At 44.2% G+C, this 20,525-nt stretch overlaps 1 protein-coding gene across 2 annotated transcripts in view; it reads right to left on the bottom strand.

The window, feature by feature from the left end:
• Window positions 1–20,525, bottom strand: part of RNF44 (ring finger protein 44) — an 85,779-nt gene that overhangs the window by 25,835 nt on the left and 39,419 nt on the right. Inside the window, exons 1-3 of one of the 2 annotated variants that reach the window (XM_068277044.1) lie at window positions 19,686–19,841; window positions 8,047–8,228; window positions 5,170–5,371 (exon numbers count right to left, since the gene is read on the bottom strand). In XM_068277044.1, coding sequence (XP_068133145.1) covers window positions 5,170–5,371; window positions 8,047–8,150 — 306 coding nt within the window. In that variant the 5' untranslated portion in view covers window positions 8,151–8,228; window positions 19,686–19,841. Of the gene's footprint in view, window positions 1–5,169; window positions 5,372–8,046; window positions 8,229–19,685; window positions 19,842–20,525 lie in introns of those variants that run through there. The other variant, XM_068277042.1, reaches the window with a different exon arrangement.

Below are 20,525 nucleotides of genomic sequence, written 5' to 3' on the forward strand. Positions count from 1 at the left end.
GTTTTCCAAGCTCAGCTTTTCAGCTGAACTTCCAGTGTCACCTACTGAAGTCACATGGAACCATGTAGCTCTTCAGAGAATGCACCAGAAGGTGCGCAAGTATTTTCCGAACAGCTAACATGTGCACCGGTGGCACTTCAGAAAATGGGCACTGCATAGCGTAGGCTATAGTGGTGCCAAAATTTCCCTGCACGCAATAAATATTGTTTTAATTAAGACAGCGCAGATATGGGTAGAGGGAGCTTTTTAGCAGTAAATGCAATGCTGAGATAGGCGAACATTTGATTGGGGTCAGCTAGGGACTGGCACCAATAGAGTGAGAGTACAAGTGAGAATTGGCCCCCATTGTCTTGGATGAAACTCTAGTGTGTCCAGGCTAACCATAGAGCCACTGGTCTCCCCTTCACCAATCAGCCATCTAGGATAAAACTCAGTTGACTGCCTGTTGTCCCTCTTCCCATCTGCACAGGCGAGGCAGTACAGCACACAGCAAAGAAATGTGTCTACCGTATATACTCGCATATAAGCCGACCCGCATATAAGCCGACCCCCCAACTTTTCCCTGAAAAACTAGGGGAAAATGATTGACCCCCATATAAGCCGGGGGTAGGAAATGCTGGATTGGTGCAGCCCCCCAGTGTGTCCCAGTATAGCTAGTATAGTGCCCAGTATAGGTAGGTAGTGTCCAGTATAGCTAGTATAGTGCCCAGTATAGCTAGTAAAGTGCCCAGTATAGCTAGTAAAGTGCCCAGTATAGCCAGTATAGTGCCCAGTATAGACAGTATAGTGCCCAGTATTGGTAGGTAGTGCCTCAGTTTAGCTAGTATAGTGCCCAGTTTAGCTAGTATAGTGCCCAGTTTAGCTAGTATAGTGCCCCAGTATGGCTAGTATAGTGCCCCAGTATGGCTAGTAAAGTGCCCCGTATAGCGCCCAGTATGGGTAGGTAGTGACTCAGTATAGCTAGTATAGTGCCCAGTTTAGCTAGTATAGTGCCCCAGTATAGCTAGTATAGTGCCCCAGTATAGCTAGTAAAGTACCCAGTTTAGCCAGTATAGTGCCCAGTTTAGCCAGTATAGTGCCCAGTTTAGCCAGTATAGTGCCCCAGTATGGCTAGTAAAGTGCCCAGTTTAGCCAGTATAGTGCCCAGTTTAGCCAGTATAGTGCCCAGTTTAGCCAGTATAGTGCCCCAGTATAGCTAGTAAAGTGCCCAGTTTAGCCAGTATAGTGCCCAGCATAGGTAGGTAGTGCTCCCCCCGCGGCCGCCGCTGCTATTACCTGCTTAGGCAGCGGCCGCTTCCTAATCCGCGTTCCCCTTCTGAATTGTCAGAGTGTATCACAGCAGCGCGCCCGGCGCTGCTGCTGCGACGATGCAGAGTGCAGGAAAGAGCGCGGCTCCCTATAGCGGCGATCTGTATCGCCGTTACCAGGGGAACCGCTCTTTCCTGCCCCCTGCATCGTCACAGCAGCAGCGCCGGGCGCGCATGCTGTGATACACTCTGAAAGTTCAGAAGGGGAACGCGGATTAGGAAGCGGCCGCTGCCTAAGCAGGTAATAGCAGCGGCGGCCGCGGGGGGAGCGGGGAGGGGGGGGAGCGGGCGCGGACCCCTTTTTGGGGGTCAAAAATTCGGCTTGTATGCGGGTATATATGGTATACATATATGGCCTTTAGATGACTCGAGGGGGAACTGTGAGACAGGAACAGATTGCAGCGAAGGGATGCAAACTGCCTGCTGTTTAAGAGACATCCCCAGAACAAAATTACAGCCAATTGTCTTGGTCCATCTTGTTTAGTGACCATACGCTGCAGTGCATTGTGTAATTATTATATACATAAGCAAAGCAACAGATTGAGGAAATATATGCAAAGACTTGTTACCACCCACATAGATGCATTTTAATTTCCTTTCGTCTTATGGCTTTAGCTCAGTTTTAGAACAAAATCTGTCACAGGCCTGAGGTACAGAAAGTGATCATATGATGGAAAAAGTGCATAGCAAAAAGGTTGTCTACTTTACAAACTACACGTCAAAACCATTCCAGAGATTTAGGCATAAAGTAAAGTAGAAAATATCTAGAGTCTTCATATGGACCAGTGCAGACATCCATCACACTAAGGACTGATAAAGAATTTGGAGGGGTACAATTAATGGGACTATAGGCAACTTTCACTAGAAATGTTGAAGGGGGTTTTCTTTTTGTTTTTTTAATTTTTGCAGAAATGTTGAAGTTTTTATAAAATGTTAACAGTGAATGATCTTAAATTACAAATCATTTTGGCTTGTAGTTTGCACTGCAGGTAACTTATTTATTAATGAAACGTTATTAACATATCCTTTGTCAAGCAAGTCTAATTTGTATTTATTAAAAATTGCCTTCAGTATAAAAGACAGAGCCTGTCATGCCAGACTCTCTCAATGATGCAGGATTGGGGGGAAACTCAGCATTAATAACTTAGCTGATCGGCCGTTCATTCATTCAATAAAATGAGCACTTCACTTCCCTCAGAAATGCGGCAGTTGCAGGTTTTTTCAAGCTTCTGCCATGGCTCTGGCCACTCCTATCTGCCTTGCTGCAGCCCGCCTCCAGCTCAATAGCTGCGGCCTAATTGGTGGCTACCAAGCTGCGGTAGCGCAGGCAAAAGTCTCTGCAGAGCTCCAGCAGACTTCAGAAACGTGGCCGTGATTGCATTGCAGAGGAGGGGGTGGAGCACCACCTGTGTGCAGAGAAACTACCAAGAAACATCTCCTATCCAGCAATACAACTTACAACATTTTGGAGACAATGGTGTATTTTGTCTAATCTATAGAATTTGTAATTCAAACATTTCTGAAGTAGAGGTTACATTTATCTAAAAGTAATACCACAAGATGTATCCCATCATACACCTTATCTGCATAGTTTTTTTTTAGAACGATAGGTTGAATTTACAGTACAGTATATGTAGTAGAGGTGAAGGAGAAAATTAAAATAAAAAGGTAATTGGCCTAATCCAGTAAAAATAAAAATATATGGAATAGATTCACAATTCTAAAATACAAAACGTTTTTAGATTCCGTTTGCAGGTACATAACTATCCAAATTCTGGGTGGCAATCCCTATATAAGATCCACCAAATGCAACTAACTCTAGCTCTGATGAAGAAAAGCGTTTGTTTTCTGATACGCATCAGCATCGGCTACTTGGATTTATGTCACCACCAATAGGACATGAGGGGTAGAACTTCCTGTCGGGCTGCAAGCTACTGCATCTCTACCAACATTTACCATCCATTGAAACTGGGTTTCTGCTAACCCAGCGTGCAATCGCCTGACTGCCTGAACCCGACCACCAGCCACACTATAAGTCACTCCTGTCTTTGCTACTGGCCAGAGCATGCGGTTCCTTTAGGTATCAACCTGTCAGGCACCCGGCATCAGTAAGAGCACCTCTTATGATCACTTCTGCCTCTACAGCATTGAACTGTTTCCCGTGCGCAGGCACTTTTGATAAACATTACGCTAAGAGGAACAAAATGTCCTCTTCAACCATTTTTCACTGCAGTGTGTATGCCAGTTAGTGTGAATGGTGAGTGTGCAGTGTATATGCTAGTTAGAATAGACTGTGGCCACTATTGTGGTTTACTGAATACTTATACTGTACATTGTATTGCCGGTATTAGCCAGACCTACTTTGTTTCATATTTTATATAATTTATTGAATAAAAACATGACTTTGTAAGTGCAATGCAGTCCCTCTACCTAGCCCCCCCTCCCCCCTTATTTAGAAGCAGTATGAGCATAGTTTGTATGGGGGTATTAACCAGTTCACCCCCAAGGGTTTTTATCCTAACGGACCAGAGCAATTTTCAGTTGTCAGCGCTCCTCCCTTTTATTCCCTAATAACTTTATTACTACTTATCACAAGAAAATGATCTATACCTCGTTTTTTTCGCCACCAATTAGGCTTTCTGTGGATAGTACATTTTGCTAAGAATTTTTTTATTCTAAATGCATTTTAATGAGAAAAACAGAAAAAAAAAAGAAAAAAAATCATTATTTCTCAGTGTTCAGCCTTTATAGTTTTAAAATTAAACATTCTCCTGTGGATAAAACAAACACGTTTTATTTGCCCAGTGGTCCCGATAATTAAACCGTTTAGATTATGTCCCTACCACAATGTATGGCGACAGTATATTATTTTGAAATATAAGTGGTTATTTTTCTGTTTGTTCTGGCCATAATTACAAGCCCCTATGTAATAAATTAAAATTAATTTTCCCCCATAAAATATAGAATAAAAAAAGCTGAGTCCCTAAGGCAACTATTTATTTATTTTTTTAAGCTGATTTTTTTTTTTTTACAAGTGTTTTTTTTGGGGGGGAGGGTTGGAAGTGTAATTTTATTAATGATGTGTATATACTTGAAAATGTGTGTGTTTTGTAGGTGTAATATACTTTTTGGCCACAAGATGGCGCTGGTGAACACTCATAGGACGTGTTCACTTTTTTTTTTTTTTTTTTACACACTTTATTAAACTGTTACATTTCCTGTTTATGTGAATGGACGTAGCCGCTGTTCGCGGTCACGTCCATTCACTCCAGGCACTGCGATTGGGTAGAGGACTGTTCAGTCCTCTTCCCCAATCGCCCAGCACGGGATCCCGACGGTAATGGCGGCGGTAGCGGCGGACACACGGCGGTAGCAGCGGCGGGAATGCGCGACGTATTAAAACGTCATGTTGCTGTTAATAGCGGTAAGCATGACGTTTTAATACGTTAGGATGGCGGTAAATGGTTAAACAAGGCATATATGGTGAGAAGCGAGTGTTGATTTGAGTCTTGTATAGGGGTGGTCAACCAGATTTTGTACCTGCAAATGGAATCTAATAAAAATTTGTATTCTAGGATGATCCTATTCCTTTTTCTGATTGGATTGTGCTTTTTTTGAGACAACAGAGCTCCTGTGGGTTACTTTACAGCATCCATTTATCCTTATAGGTGGTTTCACCTCATTGTCGTATGTAATGTGGCCAAATAAGCCAGCTGGGACATTTTGCCGGTTTAATAACATTACAGTGGGGTGAATATTGTCCACCCAGCAATCCCACATAAGGCATATATATCAGATTTTTTCATGTCTTTTAGCTGTTCTTGCAAGTTATGTAGCAGCTGATACGTCTGACATCAATTACCTGATCATGAAGGTCAACCATGAATGGCGTTTGCTGAGTGGAGTGTGAAGCAGGGTGGAGCATTCGTGGTGGAGTGCTGGTGAGGGCGAAAACTCTTTGTTCCTCTACAGGAAAAAAGGCAGCCCGAAAGGAAATGTCATCCTGATTGACTGTACTCTGTTGGGGTCTGTCCCTCCTTCCCCACTGACGTCTTGCTGGCGGGCTAGAAAAAAAAAAAAAAAAAAAAGCAATGAGTAGTACCAGACATAGCTTTAAAAAGGAAAGCCATGAGAATAAAATTATTAATGGAATCACCCAATAGAAAATAAATGAAGGAATAAGGACTAGGGCCACCACTTGCCTTCAGAAAGCTTCAAATCCTCTCTGGAATGTTATATCATACAAGTCCTGAACTGTATGTAGTGGAATATTGCACCATCCTATAAGGAGAAAAGCCTCCAATTCTTGGAGAGATGAAGGTGAAAAATGATCAGATCTAATATTGCCATGAAATAGCTGTCCAATCTATCACAGATCCATATTTAACAAGTAGCAACAGATATTGTAGGCTGAAGCTTTCTCCTAACGTAATCCTATTTGGAGTCAGGAAAAAATGCTCCATAGTCCTGATGTCTGAGTTTTCCCGCACTGGGCTTAAAGTTTTCTGTCTGTCCCTGCCAGGGAGCTTCAGCTTGCAACCATGTCTGACTTACTTTGCCATTACCTTTCAGAAAATACTTGTAAAGCAGTCCCACAGGTTGACTGAAGCACGGGAAATCAAGGCACCAATGGATTCAGCCTTCTTAAAACTTGGTTAACTGCATGACAGTATGATTTAATTACATTGTGCCTGTCAACTTAAAATGATTAGATGCCAGTGTCTCACGTAGGTGATTAGCTAATCTACAAATTACTAGCTGCACCAGCTTCAGCAATTAGGTAAACGGGGTAGATTCAAAGATCTAATGCACTGCCAAACAAGAAAAAAAAAAAAGAAACCGTAAACTTGAGAGGGCAGCTGGGCATGCAGACAGGATGCAATCACTCAAATTCTAAAGGCACTTGAACCAAGCATTTATTGTTGGGCTTATGTCTGGAAACAGAATAAGAGCATGCAGAAGATGCAGGCAGCAACACTTCTCTCTGAAGAAGGAGCAAGGGACAGGAGGAGGAAGAAAAGGAAGAGTGCAGAAGAAGCTGGCAACACTTCTGAGGGGAGAAGAGCAAGCAGCGTGCAGAAGATGCTGGCAGCAACAGCTCTCTATCGGGGGAGGAAGCAAGAGTGAGAAGCACAAGAAGATGCTAGCAGCACCACCTCTCTGAAGGAGAGAAGAGAAAGGAGGAGGAGCAAGGGAAGCGTGCATAAAATGCTTGCAGTAACCCATATGACAGAAGAAGAATAAGTGTGCAGAAGACTTTGGCAGAAACTCCTCTCCCGGAAAGGAGCAGAGGGTTAAATGACAGGAAAGAACTGTTTGAGTGGAAGACGACGAAGGAAGGGTGCAAAAGATGTAGAAGCACATTTGAGAAGGGAAGAGCAGGGGGAGGAAATGTAGGAAGGATGAGGAAGATGTCAGTCAGTAGCAACTCTGCCTGAGGTAAGAAATACAAGGAGCATTTAGAAAATCCTGGAAGCAGCAAATCTCCAATTAAAAAACAGCAGGTAGGATGGGAAGACCAAGAAGTGTTTAGCAGAAGTTGGCAGCAACACTCATCTCTGAGGTGGGAAGAGCAGGAAGTGTTTAGAAGAAGTTGGTAGAAGCACTCATTTCTAAGGTGGGAAAAGCAGGACGCAAGCAAAATATGCTGGGAGCAAACCTGCAGCATTGAGAGGATTATCAGTGATCATGGCAGACTTCATAACCTGCCAGGTGAATTTTCTCGTAACAGTGCTTTGTCAGTGGTGTTCTGCTGCATTAAAAATTTAGGTACACAGCATGCAATATTTACTTTATTTCCTTTAAATCAACAATCTTATTGAAATGCCCAGATTGTCTATCGACAGGAAGTGCATTCTTCCAAGGATTAGTAACAACCAATAAACAATTTCCATGATCTTGCGCCTTGTGGATGTAAGCAAATGACTGATCCATTGACTCAAGCAGAGTAAAGTCCCATTCCACACGGGAGGCTAAAATGTGCATTTCTCGTGCAGTTCAGCCTCCCGTCTGCCGGCCACAAGCACCTTTCAGCTGCAATTTTATGACAGAATGAAGGAGCAAGGTCTTTTATTTCCATCATAAGTTTTACTTAATCTGCCCAACTATGCCCAGGTAATAAAGCCATGACTGTAAAAAGCTGGTGTCCAGAGGTCTTTGCGATTCCTTAGGATTATGTCTCATATAGCATCGAATCTTGCATATTTATTTAAAATAAATACTTTCATTACTCACACTGACCACTATAGAGTGTACTTAGTCTTCGGTAAGTGGCAGCATTTGACAAAAGCGCATGCCATACATTAAGCCGTTTAAAAATGCTCCTCATTACATCATCACTTCATTCCTATCTGACTATGATACTTGGCCAAACTTGCATATTTATTAATATTTAAGATCAGTTCATATCAGATGAAAAGGAGAAGCTTTATTATAACCAATAGGTCATTCAATCTGTAGGCCCCCAAATGGATTTGTAAAATGTATTTTTTCCTCACAAGATTAGTCTGCATATTTGTAAGTAAAGTAAGAAAGCTCTTTGATGAAAAAAAACAGCACTCTTGTAAAAAGAAAGTGCATGGATCTTTTCAAAAATAGAACATAAAACACTCTCCCATTAAGTATGCGGAGGTGAGAGCCACGTGTGGAATCTGACCACAATAGTGTAATAGGAAGGTAGCCTAGGATGCACAGTATATGTTGATTGGTGGTACCTTTTCTAGAGCCCCGCAGCTCCTACCTTCGCCTGAGGTGTGCTGGGGCGCTGCAGGGTCCCAAGAACCTCCGCTGGTTAATGGGCGCTGAAGGAGGCCACCTATTCACCGCCAGCTCCCATGGTCGCATTTGTGATGTTGGGAAGGCGAAGTTCAAGATGGGTTTTTGCAATGCACAGACTTCTCCACTCTTACTGTCTGCCCTCAACTAAAAGAGAAAGAGGAAAAGAAACAACATTCACCAAGTGAACAACATAGAGAAAGCAAATGTAAAGATTCAAACATACATTCAGTTTTATTCAGTGTAATCTTAGCCAATACAGCCTAGTAACAAATTACTGGGCAGCATCTAAAAGGTGCCCTTAGGTATCATGCTTTGCTCATCTGACTCAAACAATGCCACAAAGCACTGGGATAGCTTAAACATGTCTGCAGTGTTTAGCTGGCTCCAGAGCAATCAGAATTCAGTTTTTACACACAAACACTGCAGTTTGTATGTAAACACAGTATAAAAGCTTATACTAAACATCAGTTTCCAAAAAGTTGGAACTGTAATACTTAAAAACAGAATACATGGAGCCATTTATGTAACCAAAAAGATAACCTGAAAAACTGAATCTTAGAACTTTTATTGTGTTATGAAAAATATATTCTTATTTTAAATTAGCTACGCTAAATGCTAATACCCACCCCTTCAAAAAAAAATAAACACACCACTGTGCTGTATCACCTCTTCCTTTTAAAACACTCTAAACACATATGGGAACTAGTGATGGTCATGTCTAGGAGAACTCATGGACAAGCATGTGATCATTTTGGTCAGGTGATATGCTGGGTACACACTTTGCGATTTCCCGCTCGATCAGGTTTCCATAATGTATCGATCAAAACATGTCGAAAGTAATCGATCCTGCGGATAGAGCAGGAAATCACAATGTGTGTACCCAGCAATAGATGCGCTAGCAATGATCATGTGCTAAAGCAGTATGTGATCACAGCTAATTAGAGCTTTTCAAATCTGATCAAACAAATCACATGCTTCTCCCTGAGTTTTTATCAGACATGGCCATCACTAATAGGAACTATAAGGAGCCCAATGGCTGTAGTTTGGAAGCATAGATGTTGTATCATTCCTGCTCTATTTATTATTTCATCAGCTTTATAGACGGTGGACTCCTTTCTTTCTAATGCGCTAAAAATTCATCCAGTGGATGATGGGACTGGGCTGCAGGCAAGATATGGCAGAATGTGGTTTTGCATGGTTTAGCAGAAATAAGGAAACCCTTCACTGAAAAAGATATCTGGATGGCAGCAATTTTATTCCAAAGCCTGTATGTGCGTCACTCAGCATTATTATATGGCCTTTCCAAATCTGCAAATTACCCGTGCCAGCTGATTAATAAGCCAGAAGTACACAGTGTCCATGATTTCCATAATAATTTTGGTTCATCAAGCCTCAGGACAGTGCTACAACTTCAGCCCAGTCCATATTAAATGAGATCTAGCCCAAAGACAGGTGTTTCTGCCGCACGTTTATACAAGGTAGATTATTTATCTGCATGGTAGAGATCCATCTTGCATTTGTGGATGCATCAATGCACTATGTTCACAGACAATGGTTTCTGTAATTATTCCTGGGCCAACGCAGTGATTTCCATTAGAGAACCATGTTGTTGGTTTTTTTTTTGATCAACCAAAACATTGGTTATTGAATAATGATTTAAAAAAAAAAAAACAAAAAAAAACACAGGTACAGTGAAACTTTACAGCAGTTCAACAGCATCTCATAACCATGTTGGTTTTTAACGCAGTGCTACCTGAAAATCCAAAGAACACACACATCCAGTACAGTATGGGGTTTTGGCTTTGCCCCTTGCATACAGTTTCGCCAGATTCTTTAAATCTTTTAATACTATATACTGCAGAAATGATGAGATCATGAAAGTCTTTGTCATTATGCACTGAGTAACATTATGATTAAATTGCTTACTTACAGAGTAGTATTACCGCTATACCTATCCCCATCTTCACATAAGAGACTAATGCCTGGTACACACCATGCAATTTCCCGTCAGACGGGTCAAACTGATTATTTCTGACAGTTCCGATCTGATCGATTTTGTATAGAAGTGAATCGGAAAAACAATTGGATATCAGTTCGGACCTAGCGATTTCAGCAGATTGTTCAACGGCTGGCTTTCGCTAGCGTTTTGAAAAGCGCTACTGCAATGTTTATTCTTCATATTAAGAGAATAATGAGTTTGGAGTACTAGGTTTCTTACACGGATCACACAATTCTTCAGCCCCCTGGGTGCTGTTACAGGGAGATAGAACGCAAGAACAAGAAGAAGTAAGTAGTACACGCGTGATGGATTGAGGTGAAATGAGTATTCGTTTACCCCCTCCACCTGGCTATCTATACTGGCTGCACCTATTCCTGGCAACCTATACTGCAGCCACTTATTGCTGGCTACACCCATTCCTGGCTACCTATACTGCGGTCACCTATTACCGGCTACCTAAACTGCAGCCACCTATTACTAGCTACCTGAAACCACCTAAAATGCAGCCACCTTTTGCTGGCTACCTATACTGCGGCCACCTGTTGCTGGCTACCTAAACTGCAGCCACCTATTACTAGCTACCTATACTGCGACCACCTAAAATGCAGCCACCTTTTGCTGCCTACCTATACTGCGGCCACCTGTTGCTGGCTACCTAAACTGCAGTCACCTATTACTAGCTACCTATACTGCAACCACCTAAAATGCAGCCACCTTTTGCTGGCTACCTATACTGTGGCCACCTGTTGCTGGCTATCTACACTGCGGCCACCTATTACTGGCTACCTAATTACTGACTGCATATATTCCTGGCTACTTATACTGGAGGCACCTATACCTAACTAACTATATTGGAGGCACCTATACCTGGCTACCATGCAGGGGAGTGAGGGAGCAAAGCTCCGTAAAAAGAGCACAGGAGATATGGGTGCAGCAATAGGTTGTAATAGGAATTACAGCTATAGCAGTACAGCAATTTTGGCACCGTCAAAAGATAGAGCAAAAATTACAATAAAAACACTAATTCGGACGCCAGCAATAGCTGGAAGCCGAATTACTAAATCTTTCACCACTATCCACAGCGACCTGTAGGGGGAATAGTATTTAATGCCGCCAGGACTTTTGCAGGAGCAGGGTGAGCAGTTTTTTCAGCTTTACCCTGCACCCAAATCTCCTGGCGGCTTAATCATATGTATGCTGAGTGGGACACATCTGGCTACCATAGGTGCGTGTGTCCAAATAATTGTGTAATACCGTGGTACTTTTTTTTTTTTTTTGACGTTATTCCATGGATGTTCATATGGTTGCAACCCTAATCAGTGTGTTGAGTGGACATGGAAGGCCCATATAATACTACTATACTCTTTGCAGATCCATTATAAATCCATTGAGAGTGCTCATTGACGCAGCAGCATCGTAAAGGAGATCGGCGATCCCCGGCCTCTGATTGGCCGGAAATCCCCGGCCTCTGATTGGCTGGGGATCTCCGGCATCCGGTTCAGTTCTTCGGCACGACTCTCACCAATAACCTCAAATGGGGGCATAACACCACTAAAATTCAAAAGAAATCCCAGCAGAGGTTGTTCTTCCTGCGCCAACTGAAGAGATTCGGCATGCCACGGGAGCTGCTGGTCAGCTTCTATACTGCCACCATAGAATCCATCCTCTGCTCCTCAGTCATTGTTTGGTACGCGAGCGCAACGGCCAGTGATAAACAAACTGCAGAGGGTCATAGCTGATGCAGAGAGAATCATCGGGTCCCCTCTTCCACCTCTTGATCGCCTCCACTCCGCTAGATTGAGGAAGAGGGCCACCATGATCTCCCGTGACCCCTCTCAACCTGGTAGCCACTACTTCAAGCTCCTCCGGTTGGGCCGCCGTTTCAGGACTACAGCATCCAAAACCACCAGGCGGAAGAACACCTTCTTCCCCCAAGCCATTCGGTCACTGAACTCTGACCTTCCCCGGTCCGGCCTGCACTCGTAATTGACGGGTTGGTCAGCTGGTCCCCGACGCTGCCTCCCTCAGTTCTTATCCGGAAACGAGGGCCTTCTACTAGCGTTTACCGGCATCCTTGTCTGTATATCTGTTTACTGCATTTCAAACTGTATGTGTTGTATGTCTTTGCTATGTCTTTACTCTGTCTATGCCATGTGTACCACAAATAATTCCGATTATGGCTCTTGCTGTACTTGGCGAAATAAAACTGATTCTGATAGACTGAAGCCTATCAGAGGCTGTACAGGACGGATCGCTGTCCTGTACTGCCCATGGGAAGGAGAGGGAGGGCGGAATAGCGCTGCGGAGGAGCCCCCCTGCAAGGCACAAGGCAGCGGCGGCGATCAGACCCCCCCCCCAGCAGGAAATCCCCCTAGTGGGAAAAAAAGGCGGGGGAAATCTGATCGCCCTGCCTATTACACGATCTGTGCTGTGGGCTGAAGAGCCCACGCAGCACAGATCTGACAAATGTCAGCCGGTCCTCAAGTGGTTAAGGTGCTACACACGCACTACTAAATGCAACGTCGGGTCCACCGGACCCTCCCGCTGAGCGGTCTTTAGCCGACAGTATGTGTGTGTGTGTACGCGCTGTCGGCAGACTGACAAGGCTGTTTCTGAACAATCCGCTGAGCGGATCGTTCAGGAACAGCCTTATCAGTCCGCCGTCAGTACGGACTAGATTGTGAGCCCCTCTGAGGGACAGTTAGCGACAAGCCAATACATACTCTGTACAGCGCTGCATAATATGTCGGCGCTATATAAATACTTAAACTTTATCCCAATCAGTAGCAGATATCCCCTTTCCCATGAGAAATCTTTTCCTTTTCACAAACGGATCATCAGGGGGCTCTGTATGGCTGTTACTGTGGTGAGACCACTCCCACAGAGTGATGTCAGGACCGTGGTTCTGACATCACATTGTGGGAGCCTTGTTGCACTGTGGGAAATAACAGCCGTTTACAGCTGTTTCCAACTGCCAAAACAGCAAGCAGCATCTCCTTCCACTGACATCACTTGCAAGCAGTAAAAATGTCACCATGTGATAAATGTCAGAATGTAAATCAGGGAGAGGGAAGATTTTACAACGGGCAAACACCGACCAAATCATTTACGCATAATTATTGTAAAAATTAAGCACTTTTTATTACATTATTTTCATTGGACTCAGACCAGTTGCTGTTGAAATGTGATTTTTATGGGGACAATCCCGCTTTAAAAACTTAACTTGCCATTTTTATGCAAAATCATTCAAAAATTCAGCTGACATTTTGGGAAATTGATTCCAAACAGATGAATTAAATCTGCAAGGAACTGAATGAGAAAATCGATGAGTGTGTGGCCACTTTTAGAGAAACATGTTGTCCAAATAATGTGGACCTGCACACAATTCAGAAAAGCCAGAAGACTAAAGGCACTACGGTGTGTGTGTGTAGAGACACAAAACAAAGAATTAAAATCTACCATGTGCTCAGTGAGACTTTGCAGTACAGCTAATATTTACACTGAACAGTGCAAAACAAACAATCTGTTATCTGTGTTTTTAAATAATATTGTTCTAGCAGCTTTTAATTCTTTGGTAATGTAAACAGGAATGAAATGTAAACCCAAGCAGTGTACATTCACACTCTCCCTCTAAACAAGCTTTATGTAGCCAGACTTCTGCCTCCAATTACTCTGCAATGCACTAGTCTTGAAGATAAAAGCTTCATTTGCACAGTGAATGCATCCCCACGGTAAAGTCTACAGATCAATAAAACATGTATTTGGCACTTATAGTTGCTACATTAACACTAAAGAACACTACCACAGAGTTACAAGAGAATTCTTCATGAGTCCGTTTGTCAAATGCACAGGCCCTGCTTGCAGCAGCAGTTTCTGTAGCTTTTCAAACACAGTATGCCCTGGCTTCAGGTCTCCCAGCATCCTCTACTCACTAGGTCTGGTTTCAAGCAGACTACAGCAGTCTGTTTCCTTCCTCTTCCTCAACTTAGCAAACAAATCAGTCTGCTATTCATCAGTCTTCCTGCCAGTAGCAATAGCCATTTAGTAAACATGATGCCCTTTATTGGCTAATTTGATGTGTTAAAAAGCAAGCTTTTTTTTTAGTTTCACTGTAAATGTGGCCATAAATTGCCGCCAGATTCGACCATCAGATAGATTCCAGTCAGATCAAATCTGATAGGAATCAGATGTGACACACACTAGCAACAGATTTTCAATAGATTTTAGATTGAAATTATTGAAAATGTATCGAACTGCAGCGATGCACTGTTCAAGTACAACGATATCAGCTGACGATCTGCCACCACTCTCGACCTGCCGCCGATCAACCTAGATTTCCCATCTGGACTGATCAAGCCATTTGATCACCATTCGATCAGGCCACCTGCTGCAATTGAATCAGCCGTATAATGACAGGAGAAATCAATTAGTGTATGGCCACTTTAAAGCTTGATATAAAAATGGCTCTTAAATGCACGAGCCTGGCAAAGAAAAAGGTATTTTGACGACTTATCACGTTAACCACTTAATTAAACCTGGGAGTTGCAGTGGGAGAAAAATTAAAATACTTTGTTGTGGATCATCAAAAGCTTCCTCCGTCTTCCTCCACCAAGCCATTGTGAGCAGCAGCCCCCAAAGGCATGGCCACACTGGGCTTCTGCAGTACTGTAGTCCGAACCTACTCTGGCTTTTGGTGGAAACACGAGCTTTGGTGTTTTAACATACTTGACTCCATATTAAAGAAAAGGGCCAACACAGGTAATGAATATCTAGCAAGAATTGAATCCACACATACATGGTACAAGTAAAAGTATACAACTTTATTAGACAATCCAATTAAAAACAGATAAAAATTGTAAAATCTCCCGATTAAAACCAAAGGTAATTGGTATTCCAGCTCAATAAGAGTAATCATATATAATGAAAATCCAATATACAATAGAAAAGCATGTGTGGAGGGACACTATTCATAAGTGCATATAAGTGCTGAGTGCAAAAAAAGTGCCTAATATAAGAGGATACACGGAAATCAGATATCCAACAATTCATAGTCCATATCTTTAAACTACAAAAAAGATTAATTGATAAATACATATATCTCATAAAGTGCCTAGTGCTAATAAATACATAAACCAAAAACATATACATATAATGTGCAGTGAAGGTCCTCCGTGTGCGGCAGCGTGCATACCCAGCCCCAGATAAGAGAACTGGGGGTGCGCATGCACACCGCCCCACACACAGAACCCGTGAACCACAAAACCGCCTGAAAAAAAGACCCTGAAGGAGAAAAAAGATGATGTGTATCCTGTGTAGGAGAGTGCCCTTACCGGAGCTGTGTAGACTGGAAGCCAGGAGAGGGAACACGCCTGACGCGGTCGCATCTAATCTGCTGCTTCAGAAGAGGCTTATATGCACTTATGAATAGTGTCCCTCCACACATGCTTTTCTATTGTATATTGGATTTTCATTATATATGATTACTCTTATTGAGCTGGAATACCAATTACCTTTGGTTTTAATCGGGAGATTTTACAATTTTTATCTGTTTTTAATTGGATTGTCTAATAAAGTTGTATACTTTTACTTGTACCATGTATGTGTGGATTCAATTCTTGCTAGATATTCATTACCTGTGTTGGCCCTTTTCTTTAATATGGTGTTAGTTGTTTACCAATCAGGTGACCTATATTATATATTTTTTACATGCATAGGGGTATATAGCCCCCGTCGCTCCCTTCTTTTTTGTTTCAAGTTAACATACTTGACTGACACTGTACAATACTGCACTCAGATTCCCATCTACAGTAAACCTACCTTTTCTTTTTGGGTAAATTGCCACCTTCCTAATTTTATATTTCAAAAATCAACAAACCCCACATAACATTTTTTAGATCTGACAAGATTAGCTGCATGCTTGTTCCTGGGATTATTCAGACACTACCACAGCCAAGTAGATCAGCATGGCTGCCAGGCAACTAGTATTTAAAAGAGAAGAAATATGGCAGCCTCCATATTCTTTTCACTTCAGTTACCCTTTAACTTGTTTGGACTTCCTTGTTCCATTGTGCACACAGCGTGGAAGCTACAAGACCTCTTGCAGGTGGCATCCCTCTTTAAAGACACCTAAAGTCATTGAAAAAAAAGCCTGTTTAACTTACCTGGGGCTTTTACTGACCTACTGCAGCCGCGCCGTGTCTGCACAGTGAAAAAAAAAGGATCCTTCAGTCCCCTGCAGAGACCCACTTTTGTTTCCGACGATTCAGCGAGTCTGCACAGCCCTGGCCGCTTGTGTCCTCGATCGCACTCCTGTCACCGGGAGCATCCTGCGCAGTAAGAGATTGCTCTATGGACTAGATGACTTTAGGTTTCCTTTAAGGGCTCCTTCAGATGAGCAGATGACAGGAAGAGAAGTCACCACCTATCAGCTGCTCTCCTGCACCGGCTAGGCACTTATTAGTGCTCGATACTGGCACTCAACAGGCAGCCACCCAGAGTCACATCTGAGCATGGACATAGCAGTGTTCACGCACCACATTCCTTGATTCCCCGCCGCTGTGTCAGCGATTGACATGCATGGCGTTAAACCACTGCCATTGGGCTGCATTTACAATGCACCCAAAATGGCACTCATGGGCGTAACCCAGGAGACTGAACTGCCCTACAAATGCGCAGTTCAGCCTCCATCTGAAAGAGTCCTTACGGTCTATATGTTCTCATCAGCAGTTTTGAATGCTATGTTAAAACTATGTTCTACATTATTATAGTTCTAAACAATTGATATCTCCCCACTACGTTTTTATGCTTACTACTTTGCTGAACTCAATATTAGATACAATTACAGGGAGCCCGAGATCTAAAATATTGATTGCACTACCACCAGCTTTGTACTGCTTGATTTGGAAGGGTAATCATTTTTAGTTCCTAGCATTCAATATTTTTAAATCATATCTAACGAAATAAAAACCTTTAGGTGCCAACTGGTTTTTTTTTTGTTTTAAAAAAAAGCACTGACCACCTAGCTCTTGTATTTTGTCCACCCCTGCCTGTGGCTGACATTGCCTAAGTTTAAGAATACTGGATCTATGGGCAACGTCAAGAGGCTTCTGTACACGTTAGATTCTAGGCCAAAGTGATTTTATACCTCACCCAGGGCTTCCTCCAGCCCCCTTGAGTTGGGCATGTGCAGCCTGACCGGGAGCATGACAGGGGAGCATGCAGAGCCGAGCATGCACAACTTGGTTAGAGTACTGAGCCGTCCAGTGGGGAACAGGAGACGCCGGGGGTCTGAGCAGCTTCATGGGGGCTAGAGGAAGCCACAGGTGAGTATAAACCATACACTGGTCGATTTGCCATCAGATCGACCAACAGATAGATCCCTCTCTGATCGAATCTGATCAGAGAGGGATCGTATGGCTGCCTTTACTGCAAACAGATTGTGAATCGATTTCAGCATGAAACCGATCACAATCTGTGGAGCTAACCCCCCCCCTTCCCCCGCATATGTTACCTGCTCCGGCCGGCGCGACTCCCCCCCTTCTCCGCTTTCTTCTCTGCGCTGGGCTCCAGCTGGCTTCATAGGGCGCTCTACTGTTTAAACTTCCTGCCGGGACAGGAAGTTCAGTGAAGCTGCAGCCCTGGAGCGGAGAAGAAGACAGCGGAGACCGGGGGAGTCGCGCCGGCCGGAGCAGGTAATGTATTGCTGCTGTATTGCGTCGGGCATTCGAACGCCGCTATCGGCGCGCTCCCGACCCGCCGGTGATCGAGAAAAATCTTCCGCACGGACGCATCGATGGGAACGATGGATTTCGGACGGAAATCGATCATTCTGTCAGCATTTGAACGACGATTTCACAGCAGATTCGATCACAGCGATCGAATCTGCTGTATATCGGCGGGAAAATCGTTAGGTGCATGGGCCCCTTTAGACTTTCGTCTCAGGTTCACTTTAAAGCAAACCTGTGACTTTACAAGGAGTGAAAGAGGGAGTATAGGGAAGCCTCCGGATCTCCCAAAGGATACCCACACGCTCTCCTCAATGCCACTGATCAAGTGCTGGAAACCTCTGGAAGTTCACAATTATGCTCCAGTCTGTAAATGAGCACAGCTACACTGCACAGCTTCCTGTGCAGTAGCATGGAGTCACTCCGGCTCTGAAGAAAAAGCCAAGCTGGAGTGGTCCCAAGCTACTGTGCAGGCAGGAAGCATCTGCACCGTGCGGCAATGCTCTTCCACGGCTGCACACGCTCCTCAAAAAGAGTTTTGGGGGATCCCAGCACTGGACTGGTAGAGGTGAGGGATGCCTTTGGATCATGCAGAGGCAGCCCTCTAATGCTGGGATTACATGATACGTTTTTGCGTTCGATTCAGCGCGGGATTAACCATTCAAATTTCTGCTCGATTCTCTTATCTTCCACTCGTTTTTCTTATCTTTTTTTCCATTGACTTCTATAAGAAATCGAGCGGAACATCAGACATGTCGGAATTTTATCATCGAAGGCATCTATCGAAACGATTCTTACAAAAAGGGGAAGGGAAGCATCCATTTAGGACACTTACGACCAGCTCAGCAGACATAAGTCCAGCATGCATATGTAGCGTTACAAAACTATATACTGTGTAAAGCACTGTGAATGATGGCAGTGCTATATATTAAATAAACTAAAGGGACTAAAGAGCTGCAAGTAATCTCAGCACCATATAAAAATACATAAACATTAATGCAAGTACCTGTACTGTCAGAACTGGTGAGGTTGGGACACAAAACCAAGCAACTGAGGAGTACACAGCCCATGTGGTGGCTCTGAGTGCTGATGTAAGAAAATGTGCTGACTACATGCATACAAGACCTTTACATTGATAATCTCACAAAAGATGAATTACCACAACAATATGATGCACGGTAGGAGAGTTATATTAATTAATGCAAATGTAGAGAAAGAACTTATCTATAAAGACTGTAGGCAGGCAAAACCTACCTAAACCACCGCAATTAGACAATGCTCAATTCCAGTTTGCCAAGAAGATGTATTATGTACAAAGAGAAGGTACAGTGAGCTGTCAGTCAGATGAAATGGGGGCATACATGCTCCTGAGGTCTGGTGTAATGGAAGCAGGCTGCTGGAGTGATACCATGATGCCAGCATGTGTGCCCAGCCTAGCCAGTTCCTGCAGCACAAGCAGCTGTGGCTTTAAGAGGCTCTTGTCTCAGACCATGTGCTCAGCAGGAAACACACAAAAGCAACAACAAAGGGAAGGAGCCCGCACTATGCCAGAGGCCAGGCAGCGCCATACCAGGCTCACCGCCGGGCCCACCGAGACACAAAAGGAGAGACAGAGCAGAAGAGAAGGGGCGGAGGGCGGCGCTGTCGGGAGGAAGCGGGCGGCAGACAGACGAATAACAATACAAGAGTGATAGCAGCACGTGCAGGCGGGCAGCCTTACCGCTAGCTGCCAGGGCACTGCCAGTCTGCGGGCCACACGGCTCCCACTGGGGTCACATCTACACAATAACGGGCGCACCGGAGAGCGACAAGGTGAGCTCTATTAACATGACAAGAGGGGAGGAGCTGCCCGTCACAGGATGCAGCAGCCGGGCATACCTGGAGCCTCAGGATCACAGGAGGTCACAGGCGGCCAGTCCCGGGGGAGGGGAAGTGGCTAGCCCTCATCCACTATCAGCAGCGCGCTCCCGTCTGGCTAGCCTGTCGCTTTAAGACTCCGAGCGCGACCCCGAGACATAACGATCAACTTCCAATTCACAACACGAACGAACGAGCACGTAGCGCGAAACATTGGCGACGCGCCCTGACAAACGTCACCTTTTCTTCCAGCCACTAACAAATGACTTGTAGAGCTCCTCCCCTAATACGCCCCCAACAGCGAAAACGTCACGCCTACTAATAACTGACTGCTGCTGCTCAAGGCGGCACATGCTGACCTCAAGGGAAATACCTCCAACTTGAACCTGACAGCCCTACATCTATAGAGCTTTCTTGCCTGGTATGAACTTTACAATACAGGCTGTACAATGCCTGTACGTCATGCTCCAAACCTGGACATTTTCAAACGCACTCTTTAAAACACACCTTTTCTTTCAGACAAGTTTATAACATTTTTTTAGCTCCTGTTTACAATGTAATCAAAGGCTCACTGCCTCAACCATTTACCCCCCCTCCTTACCTAGTGTGTCTCCCACTGCCCGTTAGATTGTAAGCTCGCAGGGTCATAACTAGGAATCGCTGGGCCTCCCTGCAGAAATTCTGAGCAGGCCCCCCCCCAGGACAGTTTTGGGGGGGCTGGAGGGGGTCACAGCATGAGGGGAGAGCTTGGTGGCACGTCGGTTGGGGGGGGGGCGGTGGGGCGGTCCCCCCCCTCACCTCGAGCTCTCCCCTCTAGCATTGAATAAAGTGTATGCAGGCGGCGGGGCAACGGCAGATACA

The sequence above is a fragment of the Hyperolius riggenbachi genome, chromosome 3, assembly GCF_040937935.1.
Source record: "Hyperolius riggenbachi isolate aHypRig1 chromosome 3, aHypRig1.pri, whole genome shotgun sequence".
Taxonomy (NCBI): domain Eukaryota; kingdom Metazoa; phylum Chordata; class Amphibia; order Anura; family Hyperoliidae; genus Hyperolius; species Hyperolius riggenbachi.